This window comes from Topomyia yanbarensis, chromosome 2, assembly GCF_030247195.1.
Source record: "Topomyia yanbarensis strain Yona2022 chromosome 2, ASM3024719v1, whole genome shotgun sequence".
Classification (NCBI taxonomy): domain Eukaryota; kingdom Metazoa; phylum Arthropoda; class Insecta; order Diptera; family Culicidae; genus Topomyia; species Topomyia yanbarensis.
In genome coordinates this window covers 338,157,202-338,181,638 of record NC_080671.1, presented here as the reverse complement: position 1 = coordinate 338,181,638, position 24,437 = coordinate 338,157,202, and the positions used below count along the sequence as shown (strand labels likewise).

The window sequence follows — 24,437 nt, the reverse complement described above, 5'->3', positions numbered from 1 at the left end:
GACATCCACTAACATTACTTTTTTTAATTTAATTGTTATATATTGTAAAGATGTGAAAGACTCACGGCTCCCTTAAACCAACGACGTGACTTAAACTAACGCATGAACAAATTAATATCTGAACGAATATAAAAAGTTGGTGTACGGGGACCCGGGGCTAATAAGACCTTGTTGGGTAACTCGGACCCCCGGGTTTCTCAGAAAATCGTAAGACTTTCTGATTGTCGTACATATTCATTGAACCGGAATTCTAAAACATTAATTGCCACAACTGAATCTAACTCTTTGTTTTTTTAGAACGGAGATATAAAGTGTTTCATTTTTTTGCCTTCCTCAAAACAAACATCACTTGTAAAACCGAGATTAAAGCAACAAATAAAAGTCAAAAAAGTAACTGGTTTTTTGGAAAACTTGAGGATCGTATTTTATGGAATGGTTTTTATTTGGGTGAGCTACAGAGCGTAAGGGGCTATTCGGACCCCCTATTCCATCAACCACCATTCAGCGGCTTACGGCTACGCACAAGATTGCATACGCCACAGCAATACATGATACGCCAATCGACAGCTGTGTCTTACCAGATTTAGTTTTTGCAACGTAATTTATTTTTTGCTTCTTAAATAAATTATCCAATAAATATTTCATAGGTAAACATAATTCCATTGCGTAAACAAAATACGGTTTGAATTGCCCCGTAGGGAGGCCCGAATTAACTCTACATTGTAAAAGGATGGAAAAACGAAGAATGTTTCAAATCGTGGCTTAGCGCTGCCATGGAGTGGTGCAAATGAACTTTTATGGCACCAAAAAGTAGCTGAGGCTTCAAACTTATAATTAGGATCTTCGACCGATAAATTTTTGCGCATATATCCACCTAAAAGGGCGATTTACTTAGACAGGTCCGAATAGCCCCAGGTTACCCTGTAACTGTGAATTGAGATTCAAGTTTTTGGTATTATTCAAATTTTTTGTGCTCGTAATTTGTTCTTTATCTTTTGTTCTCATCTATACGCAATCTAAAACTTGAAAAACTCAAGCCAAAAATTGAAAGTCAACCAGTTTTCTGTGGAGTAGTTTTTTGATCCATAGATTTATTCAAACGAATTTTCCTCATTCAAGTATCAATCATTCGAGGATGCGTTCAAAGCTCAATATTTGAGGGTTGGAGTAGGTTTAACATTGCGGGATCGTTTGTTGTGCTTTACTGCAAAGATTTTATTTGATATTTGATACCGATATTATTTGAAAATCAAGGGATTTTAAATCAATATGATCCCACAATTTTTCAACAGTGAGTTTTCAAATTATTGATAATGAAATACATTTAATAATAATTATTAATAATCAACATCAGTTCAGTTTGTCGGAGAGAGGGGATTAACCACCAACCCCTTGGTCAGGGCAATATTACTGATCTGGTATTTCCTTTTCCTTCTTAAGGAAGAAGTAGTAAAATATTCGATTAATGTACCCTCACTCGTTTTATCTTACCATTCGTGTCAATAAGTCATTGGAAGAAGTTAACAAATAATAGTTAGGAATGAATTAGAGCAAATTCATCCGAGTCATCGATTTGGGTTTTTTCGTACATATACTGCAACTACATTAAAATTCATAGTCATTGGTAGATCTTAATGAAATTGTTCGCCATTCCAAAAATAGAACTTTTCGAGTGGTTTCATTGCACATACCCTTATAGAACGAAAATCGAACCTTCCAGCAGAAAAAAGGTAAAAATCAACTTTATGTTTTATAAAAGACGGTCCGATTAATTAGCGTAAGGCATTCCGCGAATCCTCATTAATTATGCATCCGGATCGGATCGCTTTTCTGCGAAATGTCTGCGACTGCCTTCCGAACGAAAGACCTTATAATTTTATAATCAACCCGCCCCCCGACAACCCAGCCCACCCACGCACAAATGTTTGAAGAAAAGTTAGCGTCGTGATTCGAACCTACCTGGGGACACATTTTGCACTGATACTTCCGGCCGGTTCCGTTGGGTAGTGCTGCCCCGATCTTGGAGGCATTGATGGGCTGCGGCACCACCAGCAGGGCGGCTGAATTCGGGTGCACATGCGGACCTCCGGGCGAGCTGTTACTCGATGCACCACGAGCTCCGTATAGTTGACTCATCTGGGCCGCTGATTGCATTCCGTGGTGATCCAGCAGTCGGCCGTCGTCAAGCATGTGTCCTGGTTTTCCGATGCGTTTGTTGTTCGTCCGCGATCGCGATGGTGATAAATTGGAGCATTAAAATTTGAAATTTCAATTATGGCACCTGATGGCGGAAGGTGCCGGTGAATGTAGCGATGGGATGAAATAAATTATGCTTCGGAGGGTGTGCGAAACAATTGCTTACCTTTTTGTAGATTGTTGTGATGGTGATGGTCTACGGCGTTCATTTTTGCCTATCGGACGAAATAGAGAATGTGAAATAATCAGGTTAATTTGTTGTTGTTCGTAGTCAAGAGGTAGCGGGCGAAATGTAGAATATCGACACAAACAACGCATATCAAAGCCTTGCAAATGTTTTAATTGGTTTGGGAGGCATTGTAGATAAAAGCAATAGCATACAACAAACTTTTTACTGAAAACAAGTAACGACGTGGGAATCAAAATTGCATGAATGTTTTCATAAAAATTTACCACGACAAAATTATACTACAGAGTAAACCAGTACCAAATATATTATATTCATCCAACAAAAATTTCGTCACTAGTTGTGTTGATGTTCTCCGATTTTGATGAAAATTTCAGCGTTTGTTAGTCCATATGTGGGTTGGACTATATTAGATGCCTACTTTGACGGGAAGTGGAGTAAAACGGGCATTGAAGATTGGTTCGAAGAAATAGGTCAACATTTCAAATCTCTATCCAATGGCGTAGTAGCGAGGGAGAAGGTATTTTGGGAACAAAACAGCCCTCGAAATATTTTGTGAGTCGAATTTTTTTATGTGTTTGTTAAAAGTGTGCCTAATATTTTGAATAGAACGCTAAAAGTTCATTTTGAAAAAGCTATCTTCTAAGAGTATTTTATAAGTTGCTTGTAGTGAAAATTTGAGACAGATACCTAGCGGTATGTCTGATGAGTAGGTTAGCTCCATTGCTGGGGTAAAATGGTTCACTAAACGGACATCGGTGCCGGGAATCCCACCACCGCTCAAAGAAACGCTTATCGGTATCGGAAGAAATTCCGCCGCCGGGGAACTCTCAGTCGGAATAAGGTGAGTTCACTTTCGGGAACTATCAGAGTAGATCGCAACAAAGTTGGGATCTAAATAACTCACGGAAAATGGAGTTTATGGAATCAGGAGCTTAACGGCTTACGGTAATTTACCGCTGGAGAATATCCGAGGGAAGCACGTTTCGCCTAATAACTGTTCATGTCGCGAGAACATACATAACGATTCCGCCGAAGATGGTATCCCCATCTGCATCTCTCCCTCTGAGGATGTGGAATGTGGAAAGTGGTGTGAGACGAAGTACTGGTTGCGGATAGTCGGGGAGCCAGCGTACCGGAAGTCACGCCCCACCCGGAATTGCAGGACCGGCCTCGGTATCCTTCCGTCCTACCTACCTAGCTGAGCGGACATCGTGCTGCAAGAACGAATTCCCTCGATTAGTATCAGGGCCTCTGCGAATGGAATTGATGGTCCCAAGCGTCGTAATGAGATGCCGTCGAATTGCCATAACTTTACTGTCTCCATCGTAACGAAAACAGCGAACATGCGGCATCTGACTAGCACAAACAATGTGCACCGTAAGTTACAACCCTCCTTTGAAGTATTCACATCCAGTGAACCCGTGGTATTACGAGAATAAGTAGTCCAAGTAAACCATTTATGAGTGCTTGGACCAGGCCCGTGCGCTGAAAATTCTCAAGGCGGGGGTTTTGAGTTTTTAATGTTTATTTTAAAAGAAACGTACATAAACCCTCAAACTTTAAAGTTTATTTTAAAAGAAACGTACAGAAACCCTCAAACTTTGAAGATTTTTTCAGAGGCCTGGACCTAGTCTTGTGAACCAAACGACTCTGCTCAACAAATTGGGTAAATGTTTGTTATCGAGAAGAAGTCATCAAAAGACACCGCTGCACAGTGGTCGCAATGGTACCAAAACGTGCGTTTAATTAATGGTGCTCTAGGAGTTGATTTTAGCGATTTGGTGTGTTAGAAACTCTTTTTCAGAATGGAAGCCCTTCTTTTAATGTATACTGAATTGTGATTAATCCACCTAAAAGTAAGATAGAAAATTTATTTCCACTAACTTTTAAGATAGAGGAACGATGTCAATGACAAAGTTATAGTAAATTCTACTGCGAAAAAACTTGTTGAACATGCATACTCTCCAAAATGTAATGGTGTTAAGATAAAGCACGTTGTTTGTGGGAGGCACCCAAAAAATCATTTTTCTATTATAACTTTTTTCTGAGATTTTTGCAATTTTTCAAATGTTCTATGAAGTTGTTGAAATTAAGAGATATTTGTCGAAGACGTCAAAATTTTTTATTTCAAAACTTAAGAGTTATTAAATAAAGTGGGTTAAAAATACCGCCATTTTGAACGACAATTACTAAGAGATGTGGAAATATGTGGATGACATTTCGACACTGTGCGTTGCATAGTAGTCGGAAACCCCGAAACGCGAACTTAATTCACTAGAGGCCAAACCATCTAATATATTCACAGGGTATCTTTGGACGAATTGTTCGTAAGAATATTCCCCGCAACCTGAATAAAATTAAAATTAGGCATGGTTTACTAGGATCAAATTAAAAAAAAATGAACTTGTTATGCTGATGAGGTAGAAAGTTGGTGTCTTCGACAAAGTTTTAGAAATGCTCGTTATAAAGAATTTTGTTGAACTGTTGAACTTGTAGGATTTAATGTTATCGATTTGTAAAGCATCTTCTATGGCAACACTCTCAAATTTAGTTTCTTTAATATAACTTTTTCCACAGTGACTCTTCGTGCAAACCGTGCTCTAGACAAATATGGAGTCAACCACATAATATTGTTGAAGACTGTAAGTAAAAATACCTAAGTAAAAACATTACAAAATGAGCTTAAAACCTTCTTACCTTTATTATGCGTAGTCCGGACATTGAAAATAGTGCCTGCTCACCCATTTTGGTTTGCACCTTTCTCTCTTATACGCAGTTGAAGTTAGTGTAAAAAAAAATTTAAAATTCTTCAATAACTCTAAAACAAATGAGTATTTTTACAAGAGGTGTGCGCGGCGCCGCCGATTTCAAGTAAAATTTTTATATGCAGTGTTCAACAATATTTTTACACGCAGTCTTCAACAATAATTTAATTTTTACATGCAGTCTTCAACAATATTAAGTGGTGTTAATACCTCAACATTTGTCTGGAACATCGTTTGCACGAAAAGTCACAGCGAAAAAAGCTATATTAAATAGCTAAATTTAAGGGGTTTGCCTTAGAAAACGCTTTAAAAATCGATAACATTAAGTCCTACAAGCTCAAGCTGCTCAACAAAATTCTTCATTATGAGCATTCCTAAAACTTTGTCGAAGACACCAACTTTCTACCTCGTCAGTATAGAAAGTTAATTTTTCTAGTTCAATCATAGTAAGCCATGCCTAAATTTTTTTCAATCATAGTAAGCCATGCTTCAATTTCCGACCACTGTGCATTGCCTTCTGGCTCGTGGTGGATTCGGATTGGTTTGTAGTAGTTATTAAGCCAACCGACTAAACTTAAACCTTTTGTATCCCGTAATCCTCATCCATCCGGGGCAACCGTTAAGTACTGCTTTAGTAAGGATTGTGTTCTTGCTTATTTTGTTTTGTGTTTGGCGATTATGTTTTTTATCCATAGCTACTTTTCCTTACTTTCTGTCAAACCTTCGCGATATATCTCACCTGCTCTGATCTGCTGCAAATATCGTACCGTATTGAGACACGAACCTGTCCGTGGGTGTCGACCATAAGGATTTACATCTGTTTACAACCACCTTCGCCGGGTTTCTTATCCTTCTTGGTGCTAGTCGTTCCTATTTATCTGCTAGCTGGTGCTGAGAACTTCTTGGCGGCAGTATTTCACCCTATACCGATGCCAATTTTCGCGATCCATTTCGCTGCCACTCCAACGGTATAATCATCGGCGGTAAAATTTCTCTAGACAACGATATCCCGATTCCTCCTTAACTGCCGTTGCTAGCCCTCTGACCGACATCTGCTGTCTACTCACTACTTTTGCAATATCGAAGCTTGTCGCTACGTTAACCGATCCTTCAGAGAAGCCATCCAACTTGACATACATCCCTTTCCAGCCACCCTCGCAAAGTTTAGTCCTTGGTTTCTTCATTGATTTGTTTCTAAAGTGATCGAACTCAAATGACTCCAGACAACCATTTTACACTTATATCACAATCTATGCGCCATATGCGTGCAAAAGTGGAGGCGATATACATGCATTATGAAAAAAAGTTCTACCATATGAAATGTAAAAAAATAAGTTTATGCGAATTATGTACTACATGTCGAGTAATTAAAATACTCATTGCGACTTTAAAATCTCATATTTGCGATACAAAGGAACATTATAAACGAATTACTTTAGCAATATATGCGATGTGTGTCATTTATAATTACGATGTTTTTCGATGTTTTATACGATTTACACCGTATTTCTTTTCAGTGCCAAAAAGCAAAAAAACTAAATTATTTCCAAAACCAATATTGCTATCCATGGCGTGGTGTTCTTGTCATTACCTTGGAAGCTGTGCACACATTATTTTTGTATTTGTTCCTCTTATATCCGACATATTTAGTCTTCCATCCAGACTCGAACCTTGAACTTCTTAGTCGTCAAGCGACACTCTCTTCTCTGATGTATCTCCTACTTATCGGAAATGTCGATTTTTGGCGATGACATTCTTCTTCCATCATATATTTAACCAAATTATTTCGTATAACCGCAATATACTTGCGGATGTCATTACGTGATATAATTCGTTACTTTGTACGAGGAAAATATTGCTTATGTATGCATATGTTTGGTCAGGATGTATCGCTTAATTCCAATTTCATTGTATCTCATATCGCGAGTTAATTTGAAATTTTTTACAGGCAGATACATTACTTACATACCAACCAAGTTGTGATTACCAACTCTGTTTAGACTGAATATTGCAAAAACAAGACTAAATTATCTGGCGAAATTGGGTGCTTAATATTCTGGTTAACATAAACTTTAAAACTATTTATGAAATATTTGCATGTGGTATCTTAATGGGGTATACGCAATATTCTCTCACAAAATTTGCTGAAATGAATATATTCTCTCGATAGGGCACGACATTAACTGAACTAACTCGTGTATTTGGTAAGTTGTGCTTTAGAAATTACAATATTTATACATCTGACGTAGTAAAAGGATTTTTCCTTTCTATCTAATCAACTTATAAAAGTATATCTGTGCAGATATTTCTGGCACAATGGCAACTCTGCATTCATATGTCAAAGAGGCCAAATCAAACAAAGGCCTGAAAAATTGTTGCTTCAATTTTCAAGAAAATCTAACAGTGGGAGATCCAGGGAAAGGACTACGAGTTCATCCAATGAAAAGCTGGACAAATAAAGAACAGAAGGGTGCTACAAAGAAAAATGTGGTTATAGTGGGTAGAAAATATAAAAGCCTGCAAGCCGCAGAAGACCCACCAAAGCAAGAAGTGTCCGACATCGAAAACAAACGAAATTCGTAAAGCTTAAACTACTGATTCGCGGATATACCACTGTACTAGCGATATGATCGTTTATACCTTTTGTCGTGGGTTCTAGACAATAGGGCATTGCAAAAAAAATTTTTTTTGAATTCTCAAAGGCCCCCCACATTTTATGAAAATTGATTGAAGAATAATAGAGATATATGCATGAGAAAATGATAAAATATAATATGACTGACAAAAAGCCCTATAACCCCAACTTCTCGTATTCGGACTAAGGTCAAAAGGGTTCCGTTCGATTTCTGAGATTTTTTCACATTAGAAAAATTACAAAATATGTATGAATTGCATCACGGAGCAGAAAAATCATTAAAAATAGGGGATTTTGGGGCCAAAATGACCCAGTACCCCGTATTTTTCTAGAAACAAATATATCTCCATTCAAATACTAAGATTATTTACTTCCAAAAGAGGCATAAATTTTTATTTTCTGATTGCTACTTCAAAAGTTATTGCATTTAATGTATTTTTCCTCCATATTTTCCCATAGTATCAATTTCAAAAAATTTCAAGCGAGGTGGGCGGGGGTCTAAAATTGTCCAAATGATGTGAAATTTGGCATCTGAGCTTACTTTGACATTTGTCACAATATGAGAGGGGGGGCCTTTGAGAATTCAAAAAAAATTTTTTTTTGCAATGCCCTACTAGACAACCATGTTTACCATTAAAATTTATCACACCTTTGATGAAAGAACGAGCAGGACAGTCACAAATAAAACAACGTATTCTGACTGCAACATGATTACCATTAATCACCAACCCATACACTAAAATAGGTAGTAGCTCATCTACAAATGGATTTAGAAATTCAATAGCACTTTTGGGTTTGCTCGTTCCATAATATATTCCTATGACCATAGGGGGAGTTATAGCAAACTCGTGCACCCTGAAGAGAATTCGCTAAAACTTTTTAGTATTACTTTTGTGACCTGATGAACCGTTAATGTTAACAGTCGACCCAATTCAAGTAGGAGTTGAGGATTCCTACAATAGATTTCACTGCTGTTTGAGTGATGTGGAACTCCGTGGACTAGTACCGAATGTCAGCAGCTAGATTCGTCCTGTCAGTTCCAAATGTTTGCCTTGTAAATAATCATGCAATATTGAATATAAATAAGTTTTATGGCTGCTATTTTGAATTATAACCCGATGTTCATTAACAATGGCTGGTAATTCAATGTTCGTAGATACTTTAAGTAACTTTCGCACTGAATTTTTCAGTGGAAAGCATTGTTTTCTGCTTTCCATCAATTTCGGGGTTTTCAATTGTTACATTATTCACAAGTTTACATTTTTCCTATATCGCTGCAGTAATCGACTGTATGTCCCACTTTTTCGAGCTTTTAAAAATCGTGTCTTATTGAAATAATCACACATGTGAAAGCTTTCGGAATGGTTGAATTTATTTACACATTCCTACAATGATGCAACATATAATCCGACTTCAAGCGATTATTTTTATTGTTATAAACTATCAGTTTGTACGACGTATTATCTACACAATACAGTGTGATAAAGGAAACTGTTGGATCTCACGTATATTGATCAGTTTGAGGAATTCTGACGAGTTTCAGCATACATAACATGAATTCATCTGCATAATTATGCGATTCTGTGATATTAATCGCAATAAGTTCATGTAATATCATTATATGCGACAAAATATATACATGAACCATACAGATATACGATAATGATTTTTTTCTTTGTACGATGTACTCCATGCAACTTTATGCGAATTCTGGTTGCTTGGGTCTCCACTCCCCTAATTTTTTTACTACGCTACTGTCTTTAGCTATGGTTTAATTTGATGAAATCTAATTCTGTTCAGTAATTCTGAAAAGACTTTGAAAGGGGTAGAAAATAGGATATATCTTTTCGATTTGTACTCTCTAGATTGTTAAATATTTATATTTTATGTTTAATATATGACAATTTTTAAAACGTTATAGCTCTGCTCAACAATAGGTTTGTATGATGACTTTTAAAGTTGGCTGGCTAAGGGCTATAATATAGTGATAATAACGTTTTAAGGAGTCTTAAAATTCACAAGAAATAACATTTTCAAAAAATTACATATTTACACAATTTTTTTTTTTTCAATTCGTTTATTGGACAAGGCACGTTGCGTTAGCTTAAAGGTGCCATTTTTTGTTCAACGTTTTAAATTTCTTAAAACTAGGGGATTACATATTGATGTTTTTTGTAATAAAACTAAAGAGATTTTATAACTATCTTATACATTAGGATGGGGCATTGTTATATGGAAAAACGTAATCATAACCTAATCAACCGAGCACAGCACTTTTTTGGTTTCATTCAGGGTCCCAAACAAGTGTGCAAAATTTGGGGTCGATTGGATTTGACCCAGCGTAGCGCATTGCGTTTGAAATTTGTATGGAAATTAGTATTAGTATTAGTATTTTCAATTTTACAGACTACAATTTTTCCTACAGTATACCAACAATTAGATAGAAGTGTAGTCTAGGATAATCTGAACAACTTTGCCGAAAGATGCATGGTGCTAGAATATCTCTACAACAAGTTATAGCTGTTCCAAATTCGATAGATCGAATTAATTGCAAAAAAATCATTTTTTGACAACACTGCGGATGTACCAATGATATTTCATATATCATACCAAAATAACATCATATACTTTAGATTTACCACATTGGTATGTTTGGATGAATTACTCAAAAGCCTTAGCGCAATTTAATGGGCGTAGGTAGTTTCGCAATAGGGTGTAGTGAGGGGAGAGAAGGGGGAGGCTTCAACAAATAGAAATTCTAACTGAAATCTTGTCGAGTTAAAATGTTCAGATGAATTATTTTAAAACATTTGCACAATGTCCTATGCATAATAGTAACGATGAAACGAAACATACTGTATCCCTATGCATTGACTTTATTTCAAGTAGTAAAGTTGCAGACTGAATCAACTGATGCCGAGTTGATATGTCAGAGGAATGCATTGATTATATTTCAGTTTAATACGCACTATGATTTGATAGGATACTCTTTTCGATGTTGTTCTATCACCTGAAGTAAAAATTGCTGTTGAACTGAGGCTCTTGTGCATTGTGTAAATGTTGTAAAATAATTCATCTGAATATTCCAACTCGATAAGGTTTCAGTTCAAATTTCCATATTTAAAAGTCTCCCCCCTCTCCCCTCACTACACCCTATTGCGAAACTACCTATACACATGAAATTGAGCTAAGGCTTTTGAAAAATTCATCCAAACATACCAATGTGGTAAATCTAAAGTTTATGATGTTATTTTGGTATGCTATATGAAATATCATTGGTACACCCGCAGTATTGGCAACATTTTTTTGGCAATTAATTCGATCTATCGAATTTGGAACAGCTATAACTTGTTGTAGAGACATTCTAGCACCATGCATCTTTCGGCAAAGTTGTTCAGCATATCCTGTACTATACTTCTATCTAATTTCTGGTATACTGCAGGAAGAATTGTAGTCTGTAAAATTGAAAATGCAAAAAAGTAGGTTTTCCCATACTAATTTCCATACAAATTTCAAACGCAATGCGCTACGCCGGGTCAAATCCAATCGACCCCAAATTTTGCACAGTTGTTTGGGACCCCAAATGAAACCAAAAAAGTGCTGTGCTGAAAAAACTATCATTTTGCCCCACCCTATTATACATATGCACGAGGGGGTAGCATAATTTTCGTAAGATTAGGAGGGCTTTTTTATAGTACTACGGTTTGACATTGTTAGCAGGCAGATTATTTGAGAAAATGATTATGAACTAATAGGGACAATTTCGCAACCATCTTAAAAATAGGAATAACTAGTGGACGTGTTGGAGTTTGAAAAGATTCGGTAAGATTAATTAGAACTATTTTTCTGGACAGTGGTACAGTTGGGCATTTCAACGAGATTATCTAATATAACAGTTAAAACTAGAAGGAACAGGAATAGCAAAATGCATCGGAAAGATATTTGGGAAGGAGGTGTGGGGGGTGATACTTCTGTGTATCAGAGCCTGGGGAGAGAGGGTGGACAAAGATGACAGGGGGAGAAAATTATTAACTTTCAGTTTCAGGCAACGGGAGATCAACAGCATAGGTTACAGACTCGGGCGACCTTCATCAGGAAGAATCATGTACTGGGACGCCGGGTAGTCTTCTTAGAGCCGGCAGAGGTTTCTCCAGACGATTTCGTAATACGGCTAAGATACGGATCGGCAACACTTCGAGTTGCGCGTGTAATGTTTGTGCTTTAGGTCTCGTGTTTGTTGGCTCATTCGACAGTGATGTTTTGTGTCGCCTTGGAGTCGCATCAAACCATCGTGGGTGTACGGTGCAGGCGGAAGACAAATACTAGGGAGAGTTAAATCTTTATATTGACGGTTTTCAAAAAATATATATACGAGGGACTTATGGAGGAATTCAAGGCTTGCCAGTACATCTCGAACCGGGACATTGGGTGATCTTCCTCGGGCCCGAAGGGAATCCATTAATTGAGATCTGGCAGAACAGTACACGGCGCACGCCCAGACAATATGTTCGATATCGTGATAACCATTGCCACAAGCACAGATACTGCCATTTGCGAACCAAAACGTTGGAGATGAGCGCCAAACGTGTAGTGATTGGACACCAGCCGAGACATCATACGAATTAAATACCGACCAACATTCATTCCTCTGAGCCAAAGTTTTGTTGATACCTTCGGGATCATAGAATATAACCGCCATCCTAACTCTCTATTGCCTCAAGATATCTGCCAACTTTCTAGCATCCTCTGACGAGAGAAATTAAAAAATTGAGTGAAGCAGATTGGTCTTTCATATGTCACCTTCTAAAGCGCCCGCCTTAGCTAAAAAGTCCATTTCTTCATTACCTGGGATGGAGCAATGCGAGGAAACCCATACTAAGGTAATCTTGTATGATCTTACAGACAATGCACGCAGGAGCTCCCAGATTTTTCCCAGAAAATATGGAATGTACTTTCTAGGTTGCATTGAACGGATAGCCTCGATTGAGCGGAGGCTATGCGAGACAATAAAGTAATGATCGGTGGGCAAAGTATTAATCATCCCAAGAGTATACTGAATAGCAGCAAGTGGGATCACTTGCGAACGTATGTGATCCGGGATTCCACGAATCTCGTCTTTCATGGATGTGTCGAAGAATACAGTTAAATCAGAAGCAAGTGGTAGATTGACACGGTTGGGATAATATGAAGAAGGATTGATGTTCTGTGCCATGAAATCGAAGTACAAGGACATAAATCGGGTTTAAGATTTGAGCTCGACAATCTACTAGAAAATTACAATTACTAACGGGTTCAAGATATCGCATCATATGAGCAATCGATATGAGAGGTCCTAAAATCGATTTTTCAGCGGAAGGACGCAGGCCAGCACTTCCAAACTCATCGTATGAGTCGAGTGCACGCAAGCAAAAGCAATACGCAAACAACAATGTTCTGGTTATTGTACGGGAAAAGTTGATATTTTGTTGACACTCCTGTTTCAGAAACCTAATATGACATCCCCAGGTAACTTTAGAGTCGAACCAGACCCCGAGATATTTAAAAGTTAAAATCTGAGCAATAGCTTGTCCCATTTATTAAAGCTGTAGTTGCGCTGGTTCGTGCTTCCTCGAAAGTACGACTAGTTCAGTTTTCTCCATAAAGAACTCGATACCCAGCTGGAGGGCCCAAGCGTACACATTGTCCAAGGTATCTTGCAATGGTCTTTACAAATCGACAGCTTTGGGACCTGTAATAGAGACCACACTGTCATCTGCAAGCTGTCTTAGGGTGCAGGAATTGACAAGACATTCGTTAATGTCATTCACGTAAAGGTTGTAGAGAAGGGGACTAAGACATGAGTTCTGGGGAGGACCTATGTAGCCCACTCGTGATGTCGATAAATCTCCATGCGAAACATGCATGTGTTTTTCAGATAATATGCCATCTTCTCTTTGCTAGCATAGGCCATTTGAATTTCTATTGAGAGCAACACAAGACAATCGGTCGTCCCTTTGCCTTTGTGAAAGTCAAATTGTGTATCTGACGGTAAGCCATTTGCTTCGACCAAATTGTCGAGGCGAAACAGGATCATTTTCTCGAGAAACTTTCGAAACTAAAGGAGAGCATTGCAATCGGTCGATACGAGTTGTGGTCGGAGGCTGGTTTTTCAGGTTGTTAGATGGCTATGAACTACACTTTTTAAATAAGTTCAATAAGCGTTTCTTGGCAGAGTCTGTTAGATTATTAAATAGGTCGAATTTGATTCTGTCTGCCCCTGGGGCTTTATTCCCTAGTAACAATTTAAGTTTTATGGATGTTTTGTAGCCACTTAGATTGCACTTGTAGCATGCTATAAAACTTCAATTGTTACTTGGGTTGTTACATGATAAGAGAGAACCCTCCCATCGAAAAAGATGGTTCGCTCACGGTAGCAGGAGGACGTGGTGCGGTAGATCTTCTGTGCCGGGCAGAATCCGGCCAAAACCTTGGCTTGGCGAAATCAAATATCTAAGGGTCTGTCTATTCCACGCTTTCGTTAGCGTTAGGCTGTTCGCGAGAGTTTGTGTCTGGTACGCGTTTAGTCTGAGCGGTATCGACAATCAAGTTAGCCAGGAACCCGTACTCTTTCTCCGGAGGAAGTTCTTGTATGGACTCGATTTTTCCGCATATCGCGGACGCATACCTCTTCCAATCAATATTTCGTGTGAAGTCATACGAAACATTGATTGTATTGGTGGCCCTTAGCAATAGTAATTAGGAATGGCAGATGATCTCTGCCGTGAGGATCAGGGATTACCTTCCACATGCAATCTAACCGCAGTGATGATTAACAGAATGAGCAAGTTCAGGTCCCTCGGACGCGCTGGGGGAGCCATTTCACCCGTGTTCAAATGCATTTCAAATTATTTATTAACTGTAAAACAGTGGTCAGAGCTATGACCTCGTTCGATGGATTAGCCATCAATAATCACTGAAAGGAGTGGACATTTTGCAGTAAACTGCATCAATAATGTTTTCTCTGCAGGGGCAAAGCTTATCAGGATGCTTTTAAGTGAATCAGAAATATTTTAAGGTGTGGAAATACGTCCAAAATGTCAGAGAATGTTATTAATCCTGCGCTGGTTTCTTTCTTCGGCTGAAACGTGGGAACACTTGGAATTTTCAGTGCCTTAGGAAGTGCTGGGAGCTCCTTTTCTGAGCTCGAGTTTCTGAGACTGGGAGCTACTTGCTTCGGTTTTGCACCAGTATTTGCTTGAGTAGTTTTTTGGAGGACCTTTACAATGAAGCTTGAGAGAGGAGATTCTCCTCCTTTTTCAATTTCTTCTAGGCGTAGCAGAAAAGACTCTCTCCTGAGATTCGTCACAGTCCGCTTTGTCAATGGACAAGTTAGTATAAATGCTCGAAGGGTCCGCTGGCGTAGCTATCTTTAGTATTTCTACAGAAAATCGCTTAGAACGTCCCTGAAGAGAACGCTTAAGTTTATCCCAGTGCTTTTTGTATGCGGTACATGTCGGGGGATTATGTGGATTTCCCCCATAGTAGAGACACTTTTCAATTCTTCCACAGGAATCATCCTCATGATTCCCATTGCATTGCGCACCACGAGCTTTATTGCTACAATAAGAGGCTGTGTGTCCAAGTTGTTGACAATTAGCGCAGTTCATAACACGCGGCATAAAAGGCGAACAGGTGGTCGAGCCTTGTCATAGAGGAGGTAGTTCGGCAGAGTAGACCCGGCGGAGAGTCGGAGTTGACATATGTTTTCTTCCCGTCAGCTGCGACTGATACTGAATGCAAATGTTTGCATTTCAGTATCTTCACTGGACATGGGGTCTTTAGAACAGCCAACCCCGTTTGTCAGCAGATCCGGGCAAGTCAATCTCGAATCGGTGACGACCTGACAGACTTCAACTTAATTAGCTGGTACATACACTCTGTACTCCTCCGTAAAAGGCCCGTAGCCAGCAGTACCATTTGTCTACTTCACCCGAAGCATATCGGGGAGAATTTGCGAAATTTCTGTCACGGCCAAATATCGAATCCGTCAGAACTTGAGAAATCTGCAACAGATTTAAAAATTTCTTGTCTTTGGTCCGGAAGAAGATTACAATCGGCCCGATGGAAAAGGGTGGATACAATTTTCGTTGGAGAGTCGTTTTTTTTTTCGATTCCCGCCTTGACGATGGTATAGTAGACAAGAATGGAAAATGTAATATTACAGTGGTACTTAACTTGTAAATGTAACGGTATCCAGGCGGCTTATAGGAAAAGTAGCACTCCTGCTTCGTTGCTCTATTGGCCGAATGACGGTTAACGCGCTTACACAAAAGAAGAAACCGAAACCTCGAAAGATTGCCTTGAAAGCATATTAGCACTACTCTTTATTGTGTTGCACTGCACGGAGTGGGATGATCGACTTATCGGTCGGAGAGTCACGGATCGAATGTGATAAATTTGAAAATTTGAAAGAATGAAGAAAGTTATGAGAAGAGCTTGGAACCGGCGTCAGCGTGATGATTCCAGGGCTTTCAGGTCAGCTCGTAGTGCATATAAGAAATGTCTTAGATCTGCAGAACGGGGTGACTGGCAAAGCCTATGCACTAATATCTCTAGTCTGAACGAGGCTAGCAGGTTAAATAAAATTCTCTCCAAATCGAATGATTTTCAGATGAAATCCTTAAAAACCTGAGATGGTGTTTATGTGACGGACGAAAAAGATGTTCTTAGTTGTCTCTTCGACACACACTTTCCAGGTTGGATCGATCCGGAGTTGAACAATGTCTGGTGATTCGGACTCGTGGGCATTAGCACGCACATTGGTTTCCACTGAATCGGTCAGGTGGGCAGTTGACAGCTTTGCTCCATACAAATCACCCGGAAAAGATGGAATACTTCCCGTGCTACTACAAAAGAAATTTGATATTCTTAAATATGTCTTGAAAAAGATTTTGCTTTCCAGTCTTGCTACCGGGTATATCCCGAAAACATGGCGAGAAATAACTGTTAGATTTATTCCCAAAGGGGGGCGCTCAAGCTATGAAGAAGCCAAGAGTTTTAGGCCTATCAGCTTAAGTTCTTCTCTTCTGAAAGCTTTAGAACGGATAATCGATCATCACATCAGGAACGTTAGTTTAGTTGAATATCCACTGCACAAAATGCAACATGCAGTGTGGGAAATCCACGATCACTCTGCTTCACGATATTGTTTACAACATTGAGAAAGCCTTCTCGCTCAAGCAATCTAGCTTGGGTGTGTTCCTAGATATTGAGGGTGCTTTTGACAATGTGTCCTTCCAGTCTATTCTGGAAGCGACGCGCGGTCATGGGATACCTGCATGTATCTCGGGTTGGATAAACGTAATGCTTAGTAACCGCATACTTTGCTCGTCACTGCGACAGGCTGAAGTACCGAAGTTGAGTATTTGCAGTTATCCTCAGGGCGGTGTTCTGTCACCTTTATTATGGAACTTGGTAGCTGACTGCTTGTTGAAGAAACTCAATGAGCTTGGATTTGCAACCTACGGGTTTGCTGACGATTACCAAATACTAATTACTGGATTTTGCATCGGAACAATCTTTGACTTAATGCAACAGGCATTAAGAGCTGTCGAACAGTGGTGTCGACAAGTTAAACTATCAGTTAACCCAAGCAAAACTTCAATGGTTCTTTTCACGAAGAAAAGCGAATAATAACCGGGGTTCGTCCCTTGCAGTTGTTTGATTCTCTGCTACTGTGTGCAGGTCAAGTCAAATACGTTGGAGTCATATTGGATTCCAAACTGAATTGGTCTGCTCACATTGAGTTCAGAGTCAAGAAAGCGTGCATGGCCTTCGGGCAGTGCAGACGAACTTTTGGAAAGACCTGGGGTCTCAAATCTAAATACTTCTATTGGATTTACACGACAATTGTACGTTCAATACGGTTGCCTCGTGTGGTGGCAGAGGGGAGAGGTGGTGATAGTCCAGTCAAAGCTAAACCATCTGCAAAGAATGGCGCTCATGGCGTTGACTGGTGCTCTCACCACAACTCCGACTGTTGCTCTTGAGGCACTTCCAAATATCATACCATTACACATACACCTCAAACAAGAAGCACTATCATGTGCATACAGACTGCAGGTTACTTGGCTTTGGAACAGTAATCATGTTGATCTTGCTACCAGTCATACACGATTGTGGCCATAAATGGTTACATGGGGTGAAGATATTCTTGCTCCCAGCGATATTACACTCACTTGTAGTTTTCCTTACAGGACATTCCATGTGAAGATTCCCTCTTGAGAGGAGTGGTTGTCTGGCTATATGGAAAGACAACAACAAACGCAAGTGGTCTGTTACACTGACGGTTCTCTGATGGAGGGGCGTGCTGGTGTTGGTGTCTACTGTCGTGAAATGAGATTGGAACAATCTCACTCCCTAGGTAGATACTGTACTGTATTCCAAGCAGAAATCTTTGCGATTATGTGCGGGGTGCAATCGGCCCTTCAACTGTGTTTGTCCGGCAGAGTTATAAACTTCTGCTCCGATAGTCAAGCTGCAATCAAGGCCCTTAGCTCAGACAAATCCCGGTCCACGCTAGTGATCGCGTGCCGAACCCAAATCGAAGAACTAAGCATTGTCAACACTATCTACCTTGTCTGGGTACCCGAACATTGCGGCATTACTGGAAATGAGTGGGCTGACGAATTGGCCAGGGCAGGTTCAGCGATTGACTTGGTCCTGAGCCCGCGCTGTCAATTTCGACAAGTTGGATAAGGGAAAAAATACGGTCCTGGGCTTCGTCCGAGCACCGCAATCATTGGAGAAATCTACAAACGTGTCGCCAAACAAAGGCGTTTCTAGAACAACCATGCCCAGTGGTTTCGAAAAATCTCCTACATTTTTCGAAGCTCCATTGCGGCATGCTGACCAGGGCTTTAACCGGCCACTGTAAACTCAATTATCACATGGCAACTATTCAGCGCGCTGAGTCTTTTTCATGTGATCTTTGTGAATCCGACTACGGAACCTCATATCATTTGATATGCAACTGTTCAGCGGTAGCGCAATTGCGATTTCGAGTCTTCAGCCGTCCCTATGTAGGCGAAACCATGTTTGGGCGACTGAAACTCAGAGACATACTAAAGTTTCTTATCCAACGTGGTAAAGAGCTTTAGGCTTATTCGCAGGCAAGTTGAACTACTTGTAAGTTTAACTTATCTGTTGTTTATTTTTGTTTTGCGCTTTTATTTTTCCCACCCTTCCAATTCTACTTCCCCACACCTCCTTGTCCTTTCCTTCCGCTCAGGATGATGAAAACACACGGCAAGGCACAAATCCCCGACTACATACGGGGAACGTGCCATTTAAGCTAATATATTCTGATTCCTGATACACAAAAGAAGAAACCGAAACCTCGAAAGATTGCCTTGAAAGCATATTAGCACTATTCTTTATTGCGTTGCACTGCCCGGAGTAGGATGATCGACTTATCGGTCGGAGAGTCAGGGATCGAATGTGATAACTTTCTTTTGTAGTTCTTTTAATAAAAAAATCCAAAAAAAATTGTGCTGAAACACAATTTAAAAAAATATATGTAATAGACTAACTATTAGTAGATGATTAATTAGACAGCCATAGTTCACTTTTACTCGTGCATATCTATTCTAAAACTTAAATTTATTTTATCTCACTATTTCGGAAATTATTATAGAAAATAATCTACGACGTTCGAACGTAAACTGGAGAATTTTTTTCTATGGACAGTTGGTTTTACCTGTTTCAAATATGCTTCATCGTCAAATGGGAGGTGCTAATAATAAAATAAAATTTATGCTCGCTAGATGAACAGTAGACTACAAATCAAATTACAGTTAATAACTGCTTTTACAAAATCATTTTATCGCACCCAAAACAGCGCGCTTAGATGAAAAATGAAGGGTGTTTCGATGGGAATGGGTGGACGCGTCACTTACCGGCCTGGTGTTTTCATTTTTATGGAGGAATTGTGAAGTTTAAAGACTGGAAAAGTGATAGTGGTTCTATGCAAGTGATTACTTATTATGAAAATGGTGAAGTTAAGTGAAGATTCTGTTGTGCAGTTGAATTGCGACGAATTCTATCTGCAGAAAAGTATGCAGATCTGCCATGTTTCCGTCTCCCTGTCCGTGTGTTGGTGAGCTTCAGAGCTCATGAGAGAGTTTCATTTGTTTGGATTTAGTGTGAAGTGAGAGGAGTGGGATTTTTACGTGATAGGCAATGGAGCAAAGAAAGAGCTGGCAGTGTGTCAGCCGTTCTTTGGTCAGAAGAATGACATGACTAACTACAATGTTGTAAAATCAATTTACTGTAAGTATGTTCCAAGGCATTTATTCATAGAATCGTGGAGATAATCGGCTGATGTGTACATAAGATATTGTGGCGTCGATGTATTTTTGAGCAAATTTACTTCAACTCGTCAGGTGATGATGAGTATGTACATAGCGCGAAAGGTTGAGAAAACGAAATGAGTATTAGTTAGCTCTTGTCGGTCTTACAGTGATGTTAGTGCAAGGAGCTTTATTTAGGCACATTTTTCTGTCAGAGCAAATGAGGTGGAGATGGAAGATACGTAGATTCTGCTTATTTTGGTTTCCCAGTATTGAGATATCTGACGTTTAAAATACGCACACTGAAATCTCACATTTTCATACTACCGCCCTCCCCGCCCAGAAGCGGTTTGTTTGCCTGCCAATTCGCCGTGCAAAAGTTTTGTTTTCCTCCCAATTTAAACGTCAAACCAGCACAATACCAACCCAGCTGGATAAGTCTATACATACGTGGACGAGAAGGATGGGTCGATTCTAATAAGAATGCTCACAGTTGGGAGATGAAGTGTTGGCAGCAGCCAGCAGCATAGTGGCAATAATTTTAATTCAGGTTGCCTTATGAGGACGATATAAGGGGTAGTAGATTTGTTAATCAGTGTGTTGGTGAAGTAGGAGAGTTTGGTGATTCAATTGAGTTCTTGACGCTCGGTCTCACGAACACTTCTGCAGCTTCCTGTTTGAAAACAATCCCATTGATTTTGCCGTCTTTGTTTATTGTTTTCCACCAGCTAGTGACGTAGTGTTTGTGTCATGTGACGTGTACGTACATGAGCCGTAGAAAAGTCTATGCGTGATCCTATTTGAAAGTTAAGCGGCCGTTGTGCGTCTAACATTTTGTAGATATTCGAAAAAAATAACAAGGGTATTTAACTTTTAATGAAAAAAAGTTGGATTAACGATGTGAATTCAAGTGAAATTGATGGGAGATCCATCAATTCATCAAGCCGTCAATATAAAGAAAGCTTTATGGAATCAATATTTTCATGCGACCCTCAGGCTGTTAGTATGTGTATGTGATGATGGGTAGGTTGATTATTGTCAGTATTTCTGCTCGTTTATTGCTTGCTTCAGACTGAATATTACTAGCAACTAATTAAGTGTATTCGCACGAGGCGTTTGTTATTACTGAACAGAAACGGCAGGTGTGAAGCGATTAATGATATAAATCAAGCAAACTTGTTGAAAGGGACCTATGTGCGGGTGAGGGCCTCTCTTGTTTACTTTCTCTTCCGCTAATAACACGGTGGCATTTGCGTTCGCTGCCTAACTCTTTGCATAATATGCTAGTCGAAATTATGCTCTTCCAGTATGTACTGGAACATTATTGGAAAGATTAATAGTAAAGCCGAGATAATCGAAAGAGAAAGTAAACAAAGAGAGGCTCTCTTTTGCACATGGGTCCATTTCAAGAAGTACGCGAGAAATGTATTACAATACTAGTGATGTAGGAGCTCGTTTCAATTAACATAATCAAATATTTTAGTTTTCTTTCAATGATTGATTGATTTTTTTATTTCTATATTTTCTTTTTTAAATATTTCAATGGAAGTTTTATGCGTGATTGCAATACAACTGCACAAAATCGTGTTTCGAAGTTAGTTTTTCATATTTTTCGATAAATATTTTAGTTTTTGTATTGTATATCTCGAGATAATCCAGCATTTCGTCATGTTATTGATATAGGGAAACATAGAAGTGAGACCGAAACAAAAACAAACGTCTAAACGTTTTCTCACTATATGCTGTCGCTTGTACACAAACTTCTATATCCATATCATAATATAACTTATTTTATTTTAATATACAGTAATGTTTCGATTATATGAAAACTACCAACGGAAACTTCGCTTCGCGTACGCTAATTTTGCTTTGGTCTAGCAAACTCGTGACTCGTGATTCGCGACATTTGTGCATAATCTACTGATAACCCATTTTTAATATCATTGAGATCGACAGAGAGTTTTACCCGCTACCAAAGAATAAACCCCGCGTCAGGTGAAAGTGATTGTAAACGCTTTGCTGCGATCTCTTCGAGTATAGTATTTTGATTAGATCCCCAGCCTGTTTTCCACATCGACGGTGAGTGGAGTGGAAATTCACTTGACTTCACTTGCTCGGAAAGATGTGCAACTCGACAAGGTAAAAATGCAGCTTCAGTGCACCTTTTAGCTCGTTCACAGTCCTGATATCATCCTGATCTATACACATAATCACTGTCTACGGACTTAAGGCTTTAACTTCTGCCCTTTCACCCAGTGATGTGGTAATAATATCTTGTATAGTTGAGCTGTTAATCGTGGGGTCCTCCTTCAACTCGAGTATATGTATGTAATTGTGTATATGTGTGTATTTATGTATGCATGTATGGACAAAGCGTATATGTATGTAGGTATTTGTATATGTATGTGTGTATGAATGCATGTGTATATTTTTTATGTATACATGTGTGTATCTATGTATGTATATATGTGTATGTGTATATGTGTGTATATGTACATATAAATGTTCAAAAACTGGTTGCATTATACACGGGATTGTTTTGTAGTGCACACATATAATCTATTAATGTGAAAAACTGATACTTCTGGTTAGAAGTCAGATCTTCCTCCAATTACAGCTCCTTGGAGATCTCCAATGGAATAACTTACACAAGTCCAACAGGCAGTGACACCAGACTAAAAGAAACGGAAGCGCTGAGGAAAACACGAAGTCTATCGGTTCTTTTTTGTTATTTCCTCTTTTCTTTCTTAAATAAGCAGGAATTCAAGAAATATGAATGAGAGTCAAAGAAGACATAAATGGGAGATAGGAATGAAGGTAGAAAACTGCAAAAATGGTAAGTTTTCTAGTACACATGTGTTATGTTATATATATACAAATTCAACCAATATACTAAATACGCGTCGATTTCCTGCTTAAATGGAATCGAAAGTTTTACTGTAATGTTGTAATCCAATTGATACAAACATTACAGTAAGGCGGGGCTAGTTGATGGAACGATGACCTCGGAACATGTCTGGCACTGTACACGAAATGGGTCATCGGAAAGTCAATTGAGCTAACAACTTCCTAAATCCGTGAACCAAGTTATTTGCATGAATGTTTAAATACATGCAAACATCTTTTTTCTGTAAATCACTACCAGCTAGTGGGAGATAGGGAGGTTAACACACACACACACCCAAAACGGCGCGCTTAGATTTTAGGCTTACAATCTTATTCCCAAAAGCAATCCTTTTTGAACATTGAGCTGTTCGCGCACAACTCGAGATGAGCGAAAAAAAACGATGACACACAAACAAGGAAACTTTGTTAGTATTTGGTTTCGTATCTTTCTTCTACACCTTACATTCCCCACCCAACCACCACAAGCAATCTCATCACCATTGGCGATTCTACGTTGAAACCGCTTGCAGATAGCGTTGGAAGGAAAGTGTTGCTGATTTTATTCTGTTCTGTCATAGTGCATATATTTTATGTAAACATTGGTAAAAAATGACATTTAAACACCAAATTACCGATCAATTTGTTGATAATTGTTTATGAAAATGAAGGAAAACCATCATTTTATAAGATGATGAGTAAACATCTTGCTAAAAGAGTGTAAAACATAGTGGTTTCTAACATTATTCGCAGAGCTATATGCGCGCTGTTTCGAAATATAATTTGTTGAGCACCGTAGCCGCCGCAACAGCATTTCCCGTTCGTCCTAAGTTAAACAAAACCTTCATGAGATGGTGTAAATTCATGAAACTCTCCAGATCAGGCGAGGAAAGAATATATCCGGCTAATAGGAAAGTGTCAGCTTTGTATCATGCACAGCCGATCCTTCTCTCCGATAGTCTTCACTGAATCTCCTACGTAGTTCAAAATATGAAGGAGTTCGACATTGGTACTGATTGGGTCTCGGTTTCGAGTTGGAACTTTATTTATGGAACGATTTTTTTATAACCACAATAATACCCCGATTACATTTCGAAGAAATATATGAGTGAAATAGTTGCAAATGGCTGTAATTTCAGAATAATTGCAAATAAAACTAAATTTCTTACTCGTTTCATTCATATTTTGGCAGTGGTAAGCTTTTTCCGAGAAGATAATGAAGATTTTGTTGTAAGCTACGACTCACTTACGGGTGAAAAAAAGCAAACTGTATCACTTTGCCAGTTCATGAGCTGAATCATAGGTGTCGCATGACTAATTTTGGCTTTGCCGCAAATCGCCAATTGCTGCTGCATTGAATTTTTTTTTGCTTCATCCTTTTCTCCGCTGCTATAAATAGCTCGTGACCTGAAACATCTAGTAGAAAAATTCTGATACCA

The 24,437-nt window shown here is 39.0% G+C and overlaps 1 protein-coding gene across 1 annotated transcript in view; it reads right to left on the bottom strand.

Moving 5' to 3' along the window:
* Positions 1-24,437, bottom strand: part of LOC131684035 (zinc finger protein rotund-like) — a 204,882-nt gene that overhangs the window by 92,333 nt on the left and 88,112 nt on the right. Inside the window, 2 exon segments of the mRNA XM_058966542.1 lie at positions 1,960-2,195; positions 2,363-2,411. Of these exon segments, the coding sequence (XP_058822525.1) occupies positions 1,960-2,195; positions 2,363-2,411 (285 nt within the window).